The sequence below is a fragment of the Limulus polyphemus genome, unplaced genomic scaffold (genome assembly GCF_000517525.1).
Source record: "Limulus polyphemus unplaced genomic scaffold, Limulus_polyphemus-2.1.2 Scaffold554, whole genome shotgun sequence".
NCBI classification, from domain to species: Eukaryota; Metazoa; Arthropoda; class Merostomata; order Xiphosura; family Limulidae; genus Limulus; species Limulus polyphemus.
Window position 1 is genome coordinate 12295 of NW_013666164.1, and position 16482 is coordinate 28776.

General features: G+C 34.0%; 1 protein-coding gene across 1 annotated transcript in view; it reads left to right on the forward strand.

Moving 5' to 3' along the window:
• Positions 1-373: 373 nt before the first annotated feature.
• The window catches only part of LOC106459065 (kinesin-like protein KIF6), a 38775-nt gene continuing 22666 nt past the window's right edge, over positions 374-16482 (forward strand). The window contains exons 1-7 of the mRNA XM_022385462.1: positions 374-436; positions 1327-1436; positions 2333-2407; positions 4284-4326; positions 8103-8207; positions 9225-9331; positions 14907-15036. Of these exons, the coding sequence (XP_022241170.1) occupies positions 374-436; positions 1327-1436; positions 2333-2407; positions 4284-4326; positions 8103-8207; positions 9225-9331; positions 14907-15036 (633 nt within the window). The remainder of the gene's footprint in view (positions 437-1326; positions 1437-2332; positions 2408-4283; positions 4327-8102; positions 8208-9224; positions 9332-14906; positions 15037-16482) is intronic.

A 16482-nucleotide genomic window follows, 5' to 3' on the forward strand; every position in this document is an offset into this window, starting at 1 on the left:
AGAAAGGACTTGTATCGGTAAAGTTTCTTCGGAAAGAATTTTTACGGAAAATTAACTAACGACCGGAGGCGTAACAATATATTAACAAATCAAAACGTTTTCATTAATCCTAATGATTATAAATCATAAGATAACCGAAACGTCAAAAAAATAACATAAATTGTCTATCCGACTATTCTCAACTTTGAAAAAAAAAGTATCAAATTCACGCCCAAATAACTTAAACTTTGGTTGGAATTTTGCACTTTACCCTTCATTACCTCTTACTGGAAACACATGCTAGGGATCAAACTGTGTGAGAAATATAACAATTTTACACAGAAGCTTTGGACCTAAACAACAAGAATAAGACTGATCGTAAGCAAAAAGTATTATGATAAAGGAAACGATTCAAGTATTTGGGAGACTGAAAATAACACCAAAAGAAAATCGACAGGTACGGTAGGACTAACATTGCGAAATATGCATGGGTTTATTTGCCATTTATACTTATTCTGGTTATAGGCCTAGACAGTTACGTACAAATTAGGCCTACTTTTTTTAGGCTCTAAGTAAATACTGAACACTAATATTGTAAGTCACTTTTCAGACATGCACAGAATTTATTTTTTATTTCAATATGTCATTTCCTATGAAATTAAAAGTTTTAACTTTAAAGCAGTGGATTATAACATCATCTGTACTAATTACTGAGTATTTGTCAATGTTTTATTGTTATAATTAGTTCTAATCCTAATCAATGATAGCCTAAACCTAAAAGTTAGACCTAACCATAAGTAACATAGCGTTAAGGTCAACAACAACAACACATAAATATAAGCCCAATGAATCATTCTTAAATTTGACAATTTAATTCAACTGTAAAAAGCAATATTACAAAAAACGTGCTTTTACGACAACTCTCTGGAGTTTAAAAATTATTAAAACTACATATAATACTTTATAAAATTTGGTAGATTAGGCCTATATCCCAAAGCCTCAAATATACATTTAGTTTCTCAGCTGATACCACAATGAAAAAACAAAACAAAAAATAAACACACAAGTTCGGCAAAAGTAGCAAATAAAGGTATTGTTACTTTAGTAGTTTACTGTAGTTATTATCGTATTTTATACGGAAATGTTCTACGTGATAAATTTTAATAACCCATCAGAAGACACCAAGGCACTAAAAATACTCATGTGCCCATCTATAGGTATAGTACAAATTAACCATTACGAAATACACTAATATCTTACATCTACACATCAAAATAATTTCCTTGAAGTAAAATGAAGACGTTTTCAATGTATAACATGATTCTTTTTGCTCTTTTTTATATGTAGATTTATAAAATATCCAGAGGTGAAGATAATGAAATTTTGTCCTTTGATGTTGGAATGCTTAGAAAGTCTGATGGCTATGTTGCCAGCAAAACAGATCAATTAAACTTCAAGTGAGATTTATATATAAGTTAGAGCTTTTACAGTGAGGAATATTTTTGGTTTAAACATGTACAACGTTTCAGTTGCTAATTCGATCATTCTCAAGTACACAGGTTTTAACGGTAATGTCTTTATTGTAACAAATGGCTTATATATACAGTATTCCGACTATTACTTGTATTTGTTGTACCCCAGCCAGCCTGGAGAGCTCTGAATTGGGCGAAACTCGTCGTCGGGAATGGATATGGTGAATATAGTGTGGTTGATATATATCATGATGTTAGGAAAACTCATAGATTCAAAAATTCAATTCAGCAACAAAAAAACGATACCTTATAATCCGAGCGCTTTTGAAAAGTCCACCTTTCGAAAGCGCTCATGTTATATAAGGTATCGTGTTTTTGTGTTATAGTGTGGTTGAAATACTACTATTATACATTCTTCTAGGTTTTGAAATTCTCTAAAGGTCTAGATAAAGAATGCAGTGTTTAATATATATATAATAGGCCTAATATTAATGTTTTATGACCAATATAATTAATTATAATCATACTTCGCCAGCTTGTAAAGGGCGTTCACCATATCAATTGTTTTGGTAAAAACGGTTTGTTTTCTACATTTTTCCATAACAATAAAGTAATAAATATAACATCTAGTTACTTATTTGGTCCATTAATGATTGTTGACACTAGATGTATCTTATGGTACAATTCCAGATATTTATTGGACATTTTGAAGTAGAGGAAATTGATTACTTATGAAGAGCCTAACAAAGTATTATAAATTCCATGCTTGTTACTACTAATAATAAAATATTGATAATATGACATAAACTTAAAAATCTAACAAAGATGCTAATAAACATTATTTGCTAAAATATATTCTGACTTTTTGTTTGAAAGTGCAGATTTCGTCATGTATTTGATCAAGACGTAGAACAGGAAGTGATATTTCAAACTGTTGCCCAACCTGTTATAGATAGGTACGACTATTTTTAACATACAAAAATGTCAAGCAGTTTTGGGTGTTTGCATCTTTCACTTGCCGTTTTTTTTTGTTGTTTAGTTAGAGAAAGTTCAGTTAAAACAAGACTCTTAAACCTTTCCAATATTCCAGTTTGTTTTACATGCTCTTGCAAGATTTTAAATGAATCAAAGAGTACACAAAGAATTCAGTTCTGTATATTTTATGTTTCTTTGGCCCCTTATTTTTCCAAGTTCTTTTAATTAAGCTTTCATTTACATCAACTTTGTATGAGACCATGCCTAAAAAAATCATAATGTATATAGTATAGTAAAGACTTTAAAAGTTAAAAATAAAAAGTTAATTAATATTGTATTAAACTTGTATGGTGACAGAAGATCGACTATGTTGGTGTTGTATCACTTTAAAAACGCGGTAGTTTGTTTTGTTATTAAACGAATGTTTACAGCAGTCTAATTTACATTCCAAAATAATTCAGAACTTAAAAACTAAAATCTTTAAAAATAAATAAAAAAGTGTGATATGCATATCCCATTCCAGACCTTGGGGGAGGGGGGGGTTCATTGACATCCCTTTTAGAACAAACTATATGTCGCGAAATTTTCAAAGTTTTTAGACATTTCATTTGAAAAAAAAAATAATTACAAATATTGTCTTTCGTAGTACAATTTATTTTTTTATCGTTAATCAGAAAACTCCAGTTTATGTATTCAGTCAATTTCAACTTGATTGATTTTCTCTGAAATCATTATTTTGAATCTTTAATTTTGCTGATTGCACTAGTCACCATTTCCAGCTATGGATTGTAAAGAACCCAGCATAAATTGACAAAGATTTTTCGTTAATCTAGACCTTTCAAAATGGTATCAGATCATTCTAGGTAATAATATTTTTTTCTAACAATATTTATATTTAATAAATATACTTTATTTTCAGTAAATTATGAGTTATTTCAGTGTGTTATAAGAAAACGTTAAAATTGTCAATAAAATTCAAGTAAGGATTTGAATCACCGCAATATTTTGCTTTCGCTACCTGACTATCTAAACCTAATATGCCTAACCCGATGTGTTACCATAGCATCTGTTGTGAACAGCTATCTGTAATAATAAATCGCCAGACTGAGAAGGAAATAGTACGTGAGGTACAAGAATTTATTCTCAAGGGATGGTCATTTCTTAACAAACAAAAACCTAGACAAAATAAAAAATATCGGTAAGCGCCTCGTTTATACGGGGAGACTCCTAGGAGCTGTGCAGGAATGTAAATTTGAACCTTTCTTTTTTACATTTTTCTCTGAAAATTACATTAATGAAATGTTCCAAAACGACAAAATATCAATTATAAAAAAATATGATAAACAGTTGTTGCAATAAAGTTAGAATTAATATTTATAGTTAAATTTTGAAATACGATATGCAGGTGTATATTTGACTCCTGAATGGAGCTTGCCAGTATATAATGATATACTATAGATGTTTTTAACTCCGATTCTTAGTTATTACTGAACAAAAAAAAGGGGAAATTATCAAATAATCTAGAATACAGATTTTGAACTTCGGGAAATGTGGTACATGCCTTTCTAAAACAGGGTTATATTCGACATTTTGAAAATAGTAATTGCAGACACGAAAAGTATGTGTGTGTAGTTATGTCTTTTGGGTCATGTTTTATATACACCTCCAAATTTTTCTATGTATGATATCAATTTACAGAACAGTGATTCTACTGATTTATTTTAACTTCATCTTCATTTCTTTAGCATATATAAACTAGTAATATCTTTTATTGAGCTCCGATTCAACCAATACCAGGAATATGTATTCATATATAAATGATAGATGGTTGAACAGTACGTTTCGCTTGTGTTACAGGGTTCTGGTTGGATATAACGGAACAATATTTGCATATGGACAAGTAAGTGAATGTATATTAATTATGATTTTGTGGTATTGTTAGATCCGTCCAGTACATGTCTCTGTAACATGCTACTAAGATCTGCTTTTAATATGCTCCACTTTTAGGCCTTTTTATAACATAATCAAGCTTTCCGGCTGTGTGCTGCATCCCTTCTTCTGACTTAACTGGCTCTGGAACTATCTCCATGCTCAGCACTGAAACTCAACTGTGTATGGGGTGGGGATGGGGAATTGCCCTCCCAAAACCCATGCAAACCGAGTCCTTCGGACAAATTTTTACCTCAGATTAGGGCAAAATAGAAAAACGGTAACTTCATTTTCAGAGGTCACGAATCCTGCATTCCCCCACACCAGCGTAGGTAGGAAAATTAAGCTCAATAGTACAAGTGGTGGAAATATTTGATCTTGTATTTAACAGTTATTCCTCTTTCAAAACTATTAAGTCTCCTATTTTGCACAGACATTATGCTTCAAGCTGTTATTATCATTACGTAATTGATTGTTGATTAACTCTAGCAAAATTCATAAAATACTTTCGAATTTGATCTAGTGACATTTAGCGATACACGTATTGATGATTAGTATGCATATCGCCTATGTGTCCCAATGAATTTCATTTTGCACGCATTCATTATCAGGATACTAACAGCCGCGCTTATTAATCTCAGATCCTTGGGAGTCACGGTTTTGCAGAAATGTCGTCGTCATCCGCTCCCACAAAGTCACGTAAACGACACTACCGCCAGCGTGTTATGTGCGAAGAGTGCGGTAAAGAATTTGACTCGGACTATAAAGACAATCACGTGAAAATAATTCACAAAGGTGAGAAAGTTAAATTCAGTGCAGTGGTCAATGCAAATCAATCACAACCCACTGGTTTCTTCATTGGGAGCACAAACTGTCGAAATCTGGAACTTGCTGAAGAACGAGCAAGCGGAAGCAGCGACAGTGTTTATGTACACAAAATAGTCCAAATATTAAATCAAAAGAAGTGGTCCATCCAGAAATAGGATTAGAGGATATCGCCGATGATGAGTGCAGTGTCAGTAATTCAGACTTTGCTATGGAAAATATTACCATAAAAGCACAGATTGTTGTGTCCGAGACCGATATCGACTCTGCTGTCGTATCAGTCCCAACCAAATATCAGATCCAATATTTCGCATGTGCGGATGACTTTGTAAATGATTCGTTCATTGTAACGCCTGACGTTGATTCAAGTTCTGATGATGAAGAGGAAAATTATGAACCTCTCTCAGCTGCGACACAGGAGTCAACGGAAGACTCCACCTCTAACCAGTCGTCGGCAACCTCGAATACACCGAAGCAACCTATTTTAAGGGGGTTTAATCCAAAGAAGTTCGGGAGAGAAACCTCTTACAGGGATTACACAGATACTAAAAATTGTATCCACTCTTGTTGTGGAGCGGATCATTTATGATGTGCTGATGAGCGGAAAGTTCAAAATAATCATGAATGAAACCTCGGATATTAGCCAAATAGAGCAAGTGGCATTTTGCCTGAGATGCGTTTTGAAGGATAAAACAAAAGAGGCATCCATTGGATTCCTCTCGACAGCATCAAATGAGAGCGAAGTATTATATGAGATCGTGAAAAGAGTTATCAGTGGACTTGGTCTGAAGTTAGAGGACATTGTCGGCGAGTGTTTCCATGGTGCATCTAATGTGAGTGACGTTCATAAAGGAGTAGCGACTCGAATGAAAAAGTGTTCACATCAAGGAATATATACGCATTGTTACGACCACCTCCTCAATCTCGCGTGCAGGATACCATGAGTGAGATAGATCCATTTAGAAATGTGCTTGGGACAATCCAAAGCCTTTATTATTTTTTGGAAGCAAGTCCTAAACGCCACACTCTGTTCATAGATGTTGAGGTGGATGATGAACACATCGTTCTTACTCTAAAATCCTTGAGTCTAACGAGATTGTCATACCGATGGGAGGCAGTGAAAGCCATCAGTGAGAAGAAGTAAAAAATTATCAAAGCTCTCCTCATCTTAGTGGGAGATAATGATGCTAAGGTGTATGCTGTACTTTTGAATGTTGTTTGTAATTTTGGATTCGCGTTTGGATTGCTCCTTCTGAATATGATATTGTTAAATACCAGCAGTCTTAGTAAATATCTGTAAGGAAAGAACATGGATGTTATCACCGCCAGGAGAGATACAGACCTCACCATCAAGACCCTCAGCAACTGTCGGGACGAGGATAACTTCGAGCGATTGTAGACTACAGCCCAGATAAAAAGAGGAAACGAAAGTGTGCTTGATTTAAACCATCCCACTGCTTGCAAATGCTCATCGGCGAATCAACTGATACTGCGCATGTACAAACCCCGAAAGACATGGTTTACTCTACATACTATCGAAGCCTTGACAAATTACTCTGTAAATGAAATCGTGCTTCGAAGGTAACGACTAAGACATTTTGTGTGCCTCGTGGGACATTGTGCTGAACAACTGACTTTCAGATGACAGCTTCGAAGTGGTATCAACTTTTTTATGACATTAACGAAGACCTTCTAGAAGTCGAGAAAAACATGTGTGTAAACTCCATTGCTGAACATTCGAACCCTCTGCTGAAGACAGCAGCATATGTTGTCAACAATATGTTTCAGGATAGACTAAATGATATACGGGATAACGACCACCCTGGTATCATTTCCGACCACTGCATGCTCGGCGGAAAGGTCCTTCAGTGGATTGCGACACATGAAGACCTACCTTTACACAACAAAGCAGTTTGAACAGTATTGCTATTATAAACATTGAGCGAACTTACGCTATTAGGACTATTGAAAATTACATGGACAAAACCATCGACACCTATCGGTAGGAGAAAGGGGCGAGACGCTTATTTTTCTTGAGCCTTTGATATTGATTTTAGTAGTTGTATTTAGCAACCCACGTGTATTGTTTCATTTTCGTCATTTTTGTATATTCAGGATGAGCATAGTGTTTGTTGCATATTACATTATGTATAAATATAATTATTAGTGTTATTGTCCAAATTAGAGCAAAAGTTTGTTTGCCTCTCAAAATTGATTTATGCCCACACACCTATGCTTACAACCCGAAGAAGGGTGCAGCAAACAACCAAACACTTTGATTGCATACTAAGAAAAGCATTCAGTGCTGTTGTGTGAAAATAAATATTAGCACGGTAATTAACATCAACAAAACGACGTGCATGTTTTTGATTACACTTTCTTTGTTACAGTTAAGTGAAAAATCTGTTATATAGGCTTACACAAAGACACATTTATGGAATTATCCAAAAAATATTATTTTTGTCCAGTTTTATTACTACGCCCTAACAAAAAAATGTGAACTCACACCTTTAGTGGCATGAAGTACTGGTACAGGAAATGTATATAAACAGTTATGCATTTAACAGATCCTTCATATCCAGGTGTTTCTTACCTTTTGCTTTCTTAGATCCTTATAGATGTGAATTCCCATCCTTTTACCACAATTCATATTACACCCCGATCACATTTTTTCATTACCTCCAGTGGCACAACTGTTTGTCTGCGGATTTACAACGCTAGAAACGAGGGTTTTGATACCCGTGGTGGGTACAGCACAGATAACCCATTTTGTCGCTTTGTACTTAATTTAAAAAAAAAACAACACTTTATTCTTATATTGCAGTCTTGGTTTATTACGAATCAACTTACCAAGTTTTGTTAATTATCAAAATACTGTACTGTTTTAGTGTCATAGTTTTGTATGCTGAACTTTTTTTTTAGACAGGCAGCGGCAAAACTTATACGATGACCGGTGGAGCAGAACATTATGGTCAGCAAGGTATTATTCCCAGATCAATATGCTACATGTTTGATTATTTTCAACAGGTAAGCATAGCACCTAAGATATAGCTGATTATCATTTCATAAATTGTATTTTATGTTTGTCACAATTAACCTCAAATTAAAGTAATTACTAAAACAAATATTTAAAATGCTACTCTCAATACTCATCTACACGAGATAGAAATTATAAAAAGTTGTTATATATGACATTAGAGATTTTTGTTGGTGAACAATTATGAACAGTAATATCTAGTTTCAAAATTAGTATTTCATGATTAGGTTTGCCAGTTTTGAGGCACATTTTTGTAGTTCACTACATATATATATATATTCACGAAAATTTTAAACAAAACGTCAACCACATTTTATTCTCTCGTCATTTACCAAATTTCCTAATATATTATATTCGTATTAATAGAAGCAATTAGCAATAAGGATATTAAGAGAAGTTTGTTTGATGTTTACCTCCATTCTGAATCTTTAAATAAGGAATTGATTTAGTAAGAAAACATTTACATTATAACATGTTCTAAATGGTAATGGTGAAAATTTAATATATGTATATATATTTCATAATTGCCTATACTTTGGATAAATTAAGATATGCAGTACTTTTATCAATACGTTTAGAAATCGTGCAGTGATTAATTATGTTTTCAATCTGATAAATATAATAATTCAATAAAGAACTCGCTTAAACAATCCAGAAATTCATTAATTGGCTATTAATGTATTTCGTTAAAACCAGGATAAATTATTATCATGTCACTAAACTAATAAAATATCTGGATTAGAATAAACTTTCACTCAAATCAAAACCGGAAACCAGTTCGGCGATGACTACAGTCATCTAAATATATCGGTTTAATGCTCATGCATATAAAGATTAGAATACATTGTTTCATTCATTGGACATCCACGCTGTTAACGATATTATCGACCGTAAACCCAATTATACTTGACAAATTTAAAATCAGGATAACTAATTATCATGTCACATAATTAGTGAAATATGAGGGTTCAAAACCCCCGTGTTCATCGAGCATTTATTATTTCCAGACCGACGTCAACAACTTCCGTGTTTATGTATCGTATCTGGAGATATACAATGAAGTGGGTTACAATCTTATACCAACAAACGAAGCTAAGAAACTAGAAGACTTGCCGTACGTTATTAAACTCTTGTACTCTCGAGAAGGCTAATTTAGTAATGACAGTTACCTTTATTTATCATAATATATAAATTTATGTACATATTTTAGGCATGAGTTTTACCAGAAAACAGGTTAAGTGTGTTAAGCCTGATTTGCACCAGAAAACAGAATAAGAGATTTTAGTATATTGAATAAGAGTTTGTATGTTTATATTTAATCACAAAGCTACACAGTGGGGCTATCTGTGCTCTGCCCACCACTGGTATCGAAACCCGGTTTCTAGCGTTTTAAGTCCGCAGACATGCCGCTGTCCCACTTGGGGGCCAGAATAAGAGAGTTAGGCTTGATTAGCACCAGAAAACAGAATAAGTGGGTTAAGCCTGATTTTTATTTACCTACTTTAATAATGTTTTAATGAACACAAGTTCCCACTGATTTTAATCAAAATAATTTTGAGCATGTAAATTCATTGTAAAAATTACAATATTCTCAAGTGCTATTACAATACACGAAGACATTTGTATCATAGAGTACGAACATTGAAGATATTTTAATCGAAATTACGAGTGTCATGCATGGGCGACATGATATTTCTTAATTATGATTTCGGTTTATTTGTTTGCTTTTCGGATAATCGCGCAAAGCTACTCAAGGGCTATCTTGACTAGCCGTCCCTAATTTTAAACTGATAGACTAGAGGGAAGGTAACTAGTCAACAGCATCCACCACTAACTCTTACACTACTCTTGTCTTACCGAATAATTGAATTTGACTGTCACCTTTATAACGCATGTGAAGTAGGATTTATTTTTTGCGGTCACAGGACGCGAACATTGGACCTACATATTCATAGTTCGGTACGCTAACCACAGAGCTACATTAGACCAGTAATTTTGGAATACGATTAGAAATTATCATAATAATGAAAGCAACCGAGGCTTATAGTTTTGTAAACTCATTATATCAGACAGTATAGCAGAAATTTCCAAACTAGGGTCTACGAGATGGTGTCTTTACAATTTTCCAGACAAAACAATATTTTTAGCGAAAATGTTATTTGGTGCAATAAATATGACTGTAATACGTGTTTATGCTTGACATTTTTTTCAAAGACTAAATTGCAATATAAATAAGGTACCTCAGAGTGACTGTTATTTAAATTTTATATTAGGTGGGGGCCCTCAGCCAGGGTGTCTGAGGATTTTTTTAGGGGTTTGTGTGTTATGTTGAAAGGTAGGGTACCTCTGGATTAGAATACAAATAAAAGGAGCAGGTTCCAGGACATTGAGATGTTTTTTTTATTATTTTGGACTTAAAAATTTCGAATTTCTAGTGAGATCTCCAAAGCGGAACTGTTCTTCTGAGAAGACAATGCGAGAGTGAAGAGGGCGCACGAAACTAGTTTCTCTAATATCAAACTTCAGATAGTTTGTTCCGTTTACTATGGTGCATACTGGTGTATAGAAGACACTTTAATACTATAAATAAATGACCCTATAACACCTAAATTTGTTATTTTCTTTAATATGATACTCAACTTTTCGGTTTTAACGTTGAGTGTCCAATTAAAGAAAAATAACAAATTTTGGTGTTATAAGTGCGTTTATGTCTAGTAGTACTAAAAGTCTTTGCTATGTTGAATAAACGTTTTCTTTGGGCTGTAGAAGTACGTGCTTCAAGTTTGCGTGCAGCTTTTCGGCAATTGAAAATGCTTCATTAATTTCATATTTCATCTTCCCAATCCCCCTGGTTAGGGCACTCGACTCGTAATCTGAGGGTCGCGGGTTCGAATCCCCGTCCCACCAAACATGCTCGCCCTTTCAGCCGTGGGGGCGTTATAATGTGACGGTCAATCCCACTATTCGTTGGTAAAAGAGTAGCCCAAGAGTTGACGGTGGGTGGTGATGACTAGCTGCCTTCCCTCTAGTCTTACACTGCTAAATTAGGGACGGCTAGCGCAGATAGCCATCGTGTAGCTTTGCGCGAAATTCAAAAACAAACAATTACCCAATCCCTTGAATTAATATAGATTTTACCAGGTTACTAAACGGTAATTCATGATCTTTTGTATATAACTTCGGCAGTAAGGACTTTAGGGGGGGGGGGGTTCTATTTTCAAACAGTGCTTCGTACTTTCTGTAAATAAGGCCAATTTTTCGATAGTTCTTGAAAATATTTTGATATATACTTTAATTCCATCTTGGATACCATTATAATAGTAGGTAAATGCAATCAAAAATAAAGTTTTAATCGACATTATCGAAACAACAACAAATTTATATGGATAAACGATTTGACACTTTCACGTGACCACTTCAGTCCAGTGATTTTTTGTGAGAGAAGCACACGCACTGTTTATTTTATAACAGAAGTTCCAAGTCCCTTAAACGGGTTCAGATTAAAATGATCTTGAAATTAAAACACTTTCTAAAATACTTCTTTTGACATGATTTCTAGTTTTATTTCCCCGAAAGGGGAATTAAGGTCGCCCGGAGAGGTCACCTGTTTTAACCATTCGCAGTCAGTCAGTCAGTCATTCAGGTATGTCTGCGGACTGAGACCGCTAGAAACCGGATTTCGATACCAGTGGTGGGCAGAGCACAGATAGCCCTTTGTGTTGCTTTGCGCTTAACAACAATAACAGTCAGTCAGTAGATACTAAAATAACGTCACATAAGGGATGCTAACGTTGCAGTTTGTACTGTCAGTAAAACGTGCGCATACCATAAATGACGAGAAGAATTATACACTCTGTAGGCTACAGCACAGCATGACATATGAACTTCAAAAACAAAAAAATAAAAATGTTTGTTACACTTAATTTTAGTTTTATTTATTTATTTTTGAAACGTAACACTGCGGAAGTATATCTAGTGTATTATTTTGGCTGATTTCCAGTTGATTTTATGACTAACATGTGTAGAAAAATGGTATTATTTGTTTCACCATTTTTAACGTCCTTTTTATGTTCTGCAAATATTATATCCAAATTTCTTAACGTTTCACCAACATAAACTTTATCTTGTGGTACAGACTTCTTCGAGGGTAAGAAAAATTTAAATAGCTTTGGAATTGGTATTTTTCAGACATATTTCTTAAGCCACAATATTAGAATTGTAGTTGACACTAAGTATTTTATTTTCACGTGTAGATGGCGCTGTTTTCTGGTTAACGTTTCTAAAAAATGTCTTCCTTGTCTTTTGATGGGCATTTTTGATTAAGCCTATATATAACCCTTTAAAAACTATATAAATATATTTTTATTCTTCATTAAGGATGGTGTGGTGACGAATTTTATAAGGTTTAAAAAACATTGAAGTTTATAACTGATATTTTAACCACTTTATGGTGACATGAGAAAAATTTAGCATAACTTAAAGCGTTTGTTGGTTTTTCCATAAATAAAAAAACAGCAAATCTTAATCCTCTAGTTATAAGTATGTCTAAAAATAGGAGCGAGTTATTGGTTTCCCATTCAACTATAAACTTAATAAAACTGCACAGCTTGTTAATCTTCTGGAAAAAGGCTTGAAAATCGTTTCTATTATTCGGCCAAACAGGAAATATGTCATCAGCATATCGGAACCAGGGCACTTCCTTTGTATTCATATCTACTATAGGAAGTAATTCGCTTTCAAAATGCTCCATAAAGATAATAATAACGATACAAACGGTTGAGAAGACTCAAAACATTTTTGTTCATAAACTTTATTTTCCTCATCATTAATCTACATGAAGACGTTACATAGAATTGGGGATAAAGGATTGCCCATAGCCATTCCATATTTTTGTCTGTAATATTGTACCATGCACGTGAATATATTATCTTCATTACTCTTTTCTACTAGGAAGATAATAAGTGGACAGATACAGGAAGCGGAATGCTAGGTTCACATATTTTGTTTTCTTTTGAGAGGGTCTATTGTTTCACTAATTAGTGCGTTTTTGAACATCAAACTTATCATCTTTCTTTCATTTACGTAAGGTTTTTGTTTTACTGGCGAAATCCGCATTATTCGGGATATGTGACGATGAAAACGTTTTATTGCAGGATACAGGTTTTGTGCTAGCCACAGTTGATCCTACATTAGAAATACAAAACATTTACTAAAAAGTCCACACCTTACCAGTGATTTACAGAAACGCTGCGGTTGGATGTTTTCTAAGGGTTTATCAAACAGCCACATCTTGCCAGTGATTTACAGAAACGCTGCGGTTGGATGTTTTCTAAGGGTTTATCAAACAGCCACATCTTACCAATAATTTACAGACCCTTTCGATTACTAACCAGTTTTGTTACAAATGTGTTTTAACATTTGTTTATTGAAATAACATCTCTTAAAGAATCCATAAAAATAAACTTCTGGACTTAAACTGATTAACTAAATAAAGAATTCCAGAGACAAAATTACCTTAGAAATTAAATCAAGTGTCTACAGCTCAGCGTCACTTAATTGATAAGCTCCTGATAGCCCTGAAAAACCCTCCAACCTTTATAGAAGACAGACAGACAAGAGCCCAACTATAAAGAAAACTACGTTATGGAAGGATGGAAGAAGACACAGACATATCGAGCGTAAATATAGTCCCCCAGTGGGTCAGCGGTAAGTTTATAGACTTACAACGCTAAAATCTGGGGGTTTTGTTCCCCGCAGTGGACGGAGCGCATATAGCCTATTGTGTAGCTTCGCGTCAAAACAACGTGAATATAGCAAACACATTTAAGAAAACATAATGTAATAAGTTATATCATAAAATTTCGAATATAATAAGTTTGTTTTAATAAGATTAGAGTATGGTATGAATTAACAAACACGTTTCACTGTAAACAAAAACGTGTGAAAGTTGTGATCTACAATAGATATCGCCAAACAAGTGTACATGTACCTACACACCCTTCCTATGCGTTTGTTGTGTAATTTCGTTCATATTTTGTTTGTTTCTTTCTTTCTTTTGTTGGATTTCGCGCACAGCTACATTAGATCTGTCTGCGCTACCAGTACCTAATTTTGAACTGATAAACAAGAGAGAAGACAGCTAGTCAACACTACCCACCGCCAATCCTTAGGCTACTCTTTTCAGACTAAATAGTAGAATTTGACCGTCACTCATAACGTACCTACGCAGCTCCAAAGTGCAGAGCGATATTTTTTCTTATTGGAGGGATAAAAAAATGCAAGCCACAACTTCACAATCCGACACACCAACTACTAAGCCTTGCTTGACTAACACACTTATTTAGGATTGCAAATCCTGGGGCCAACCAATGGGACTAAAAAAGATAAACGCAGTTATTTAATTTGAAAGAAGGGAAAACAAACTTTGTATTTGTCTGCCCTTCCCAACTGGGGTCCTCGGGAACTTGTGTATGGTTGGCTAATACATTTATTTGGGAGTGCAAATCCTAGGCCTTTTAAGTTCATAAAGTGTAGAGTATCAGAAAAGTTTATATATTTCAAAATGACTGGTAGCACAACAGTTTTATGACACGTCATTCAGGTGTGGGTGACTTGTGTAATGTTTACGTGTCTATAAGTAATCATCACGACAAAACAAACAATAATACTATTTATGTATACTTTACAAGCAAAGTGACCATTCAGGAGGACGACAATGGAAGTATGCATTTGAAAAACCTAAGTGTCCACTTGGTCCAAAGTAAAGAAGAAGCTCTGAACATACTGTTAATCGGGGATACCAATAGGATGATTGCAGAGGTAACGTTTTCTTATGTGTGTATATACATATAAGTACGTATACAAAACACACAAGCGGACTTGCACTAGTTAAAAATCAGTTATAAAAACAGTTACTGGAGCTTTCAAGTGTATATTTATTTCTTACCTAGTGCTTATTTTATGGCTTTTATATACATTAGTGCTTAGTCTCATGAACCATTATATATATATCATCATTTAGCACCTTCCATAACAAAATAAAGGGTAATAAGAAGCAGAATAACAGAAAAAAAATAGAACATGGGTTTAAAATAGAACAAACATACATAAGATTCTTCTTACTTAGTCTTAAATTTATGTTCAGTGTTTTAGTTTCTGTTATATTTTACTGTGATCTTTATATTTAATTATTTAGGTCATTCTTTTTCTACTTCTGTTTTGGTATTTAATCATGTGTATGGTCAAAAATGTTCACTAACATGAATGTATAAAGTTATTAAAGAAACCACTGTCATTATATAATAGTGTTGCGTCATCGAGGTCACGTGACTGGTGTGGCGCCACCTATTTTCTAGAACTATCCTGTACCTTGGCGAATGCTCTAGTATTTACTAGATATAGGGTATCTGGTATATAAAAGAGGGTGACAACGTGACGGGATAGTAATGTGTGTGTGTAGATAGTGAGTAATTGAACTGCAGTCACAGGGTATTGTTGAAGTTAACGTTCGTTCGTTATAGTGTTTGTTTTAGCGCGAATATTGAAATTATGTGTATCGTAAAGTTATATTCGGAAAGAATAAACCAGTTTTATTAAGTAAAGACTTGTGCCGTTAAAATTTTGTCGGAACGAAGTTACGGAAAATCAATTAACAAACGGAGACGTAACACCTACAACTAGGGGCCCTAAAAAGTAAACAAAGGCTGGAAATGGTGTCTACATTATTTTCTCAAGCTTGTTTGTTTGAAGTTAAGCACAAAGCTACACAATGGGCTGTTTGTGTTCTTCCCACCACGGGTATCAAAACCCGGATTATAGCATTCTAAGTCCGCACACATATTCTCAAGCTACACATACTTATTTTGACTCCATGTCTACAGCCCTTATGAATTTTATTGGAGTCAAAATAAGGATTTGTAGCTTGAGAAAATAATGTAGACACTATTTCCAGTTTTGTTTGCCAGTTATATGTTTGAAAATATAATCTTTGCATTTTTATTCAACTTATTTCTGTACGATCCCTGTTCCCCCTTTTTAAACTAACAATTTTTACTAATATTGTTGCATATTACAACCAATAGCTTTCTGATTTAGTTATTAAAGTTTAAGATCAATTTTCGGGTCTGGGAAGAACCTAAGATAAGGAAGGGATGGGTTATCACAGTTGAAATAACTCTTTATTCTAATCTTCCATAAATAGTTTAGAACACAACTTTAGTATGGTATATTTAGTTCTTTTTTTCTTCAATTGTCGTGAAGGGTTAT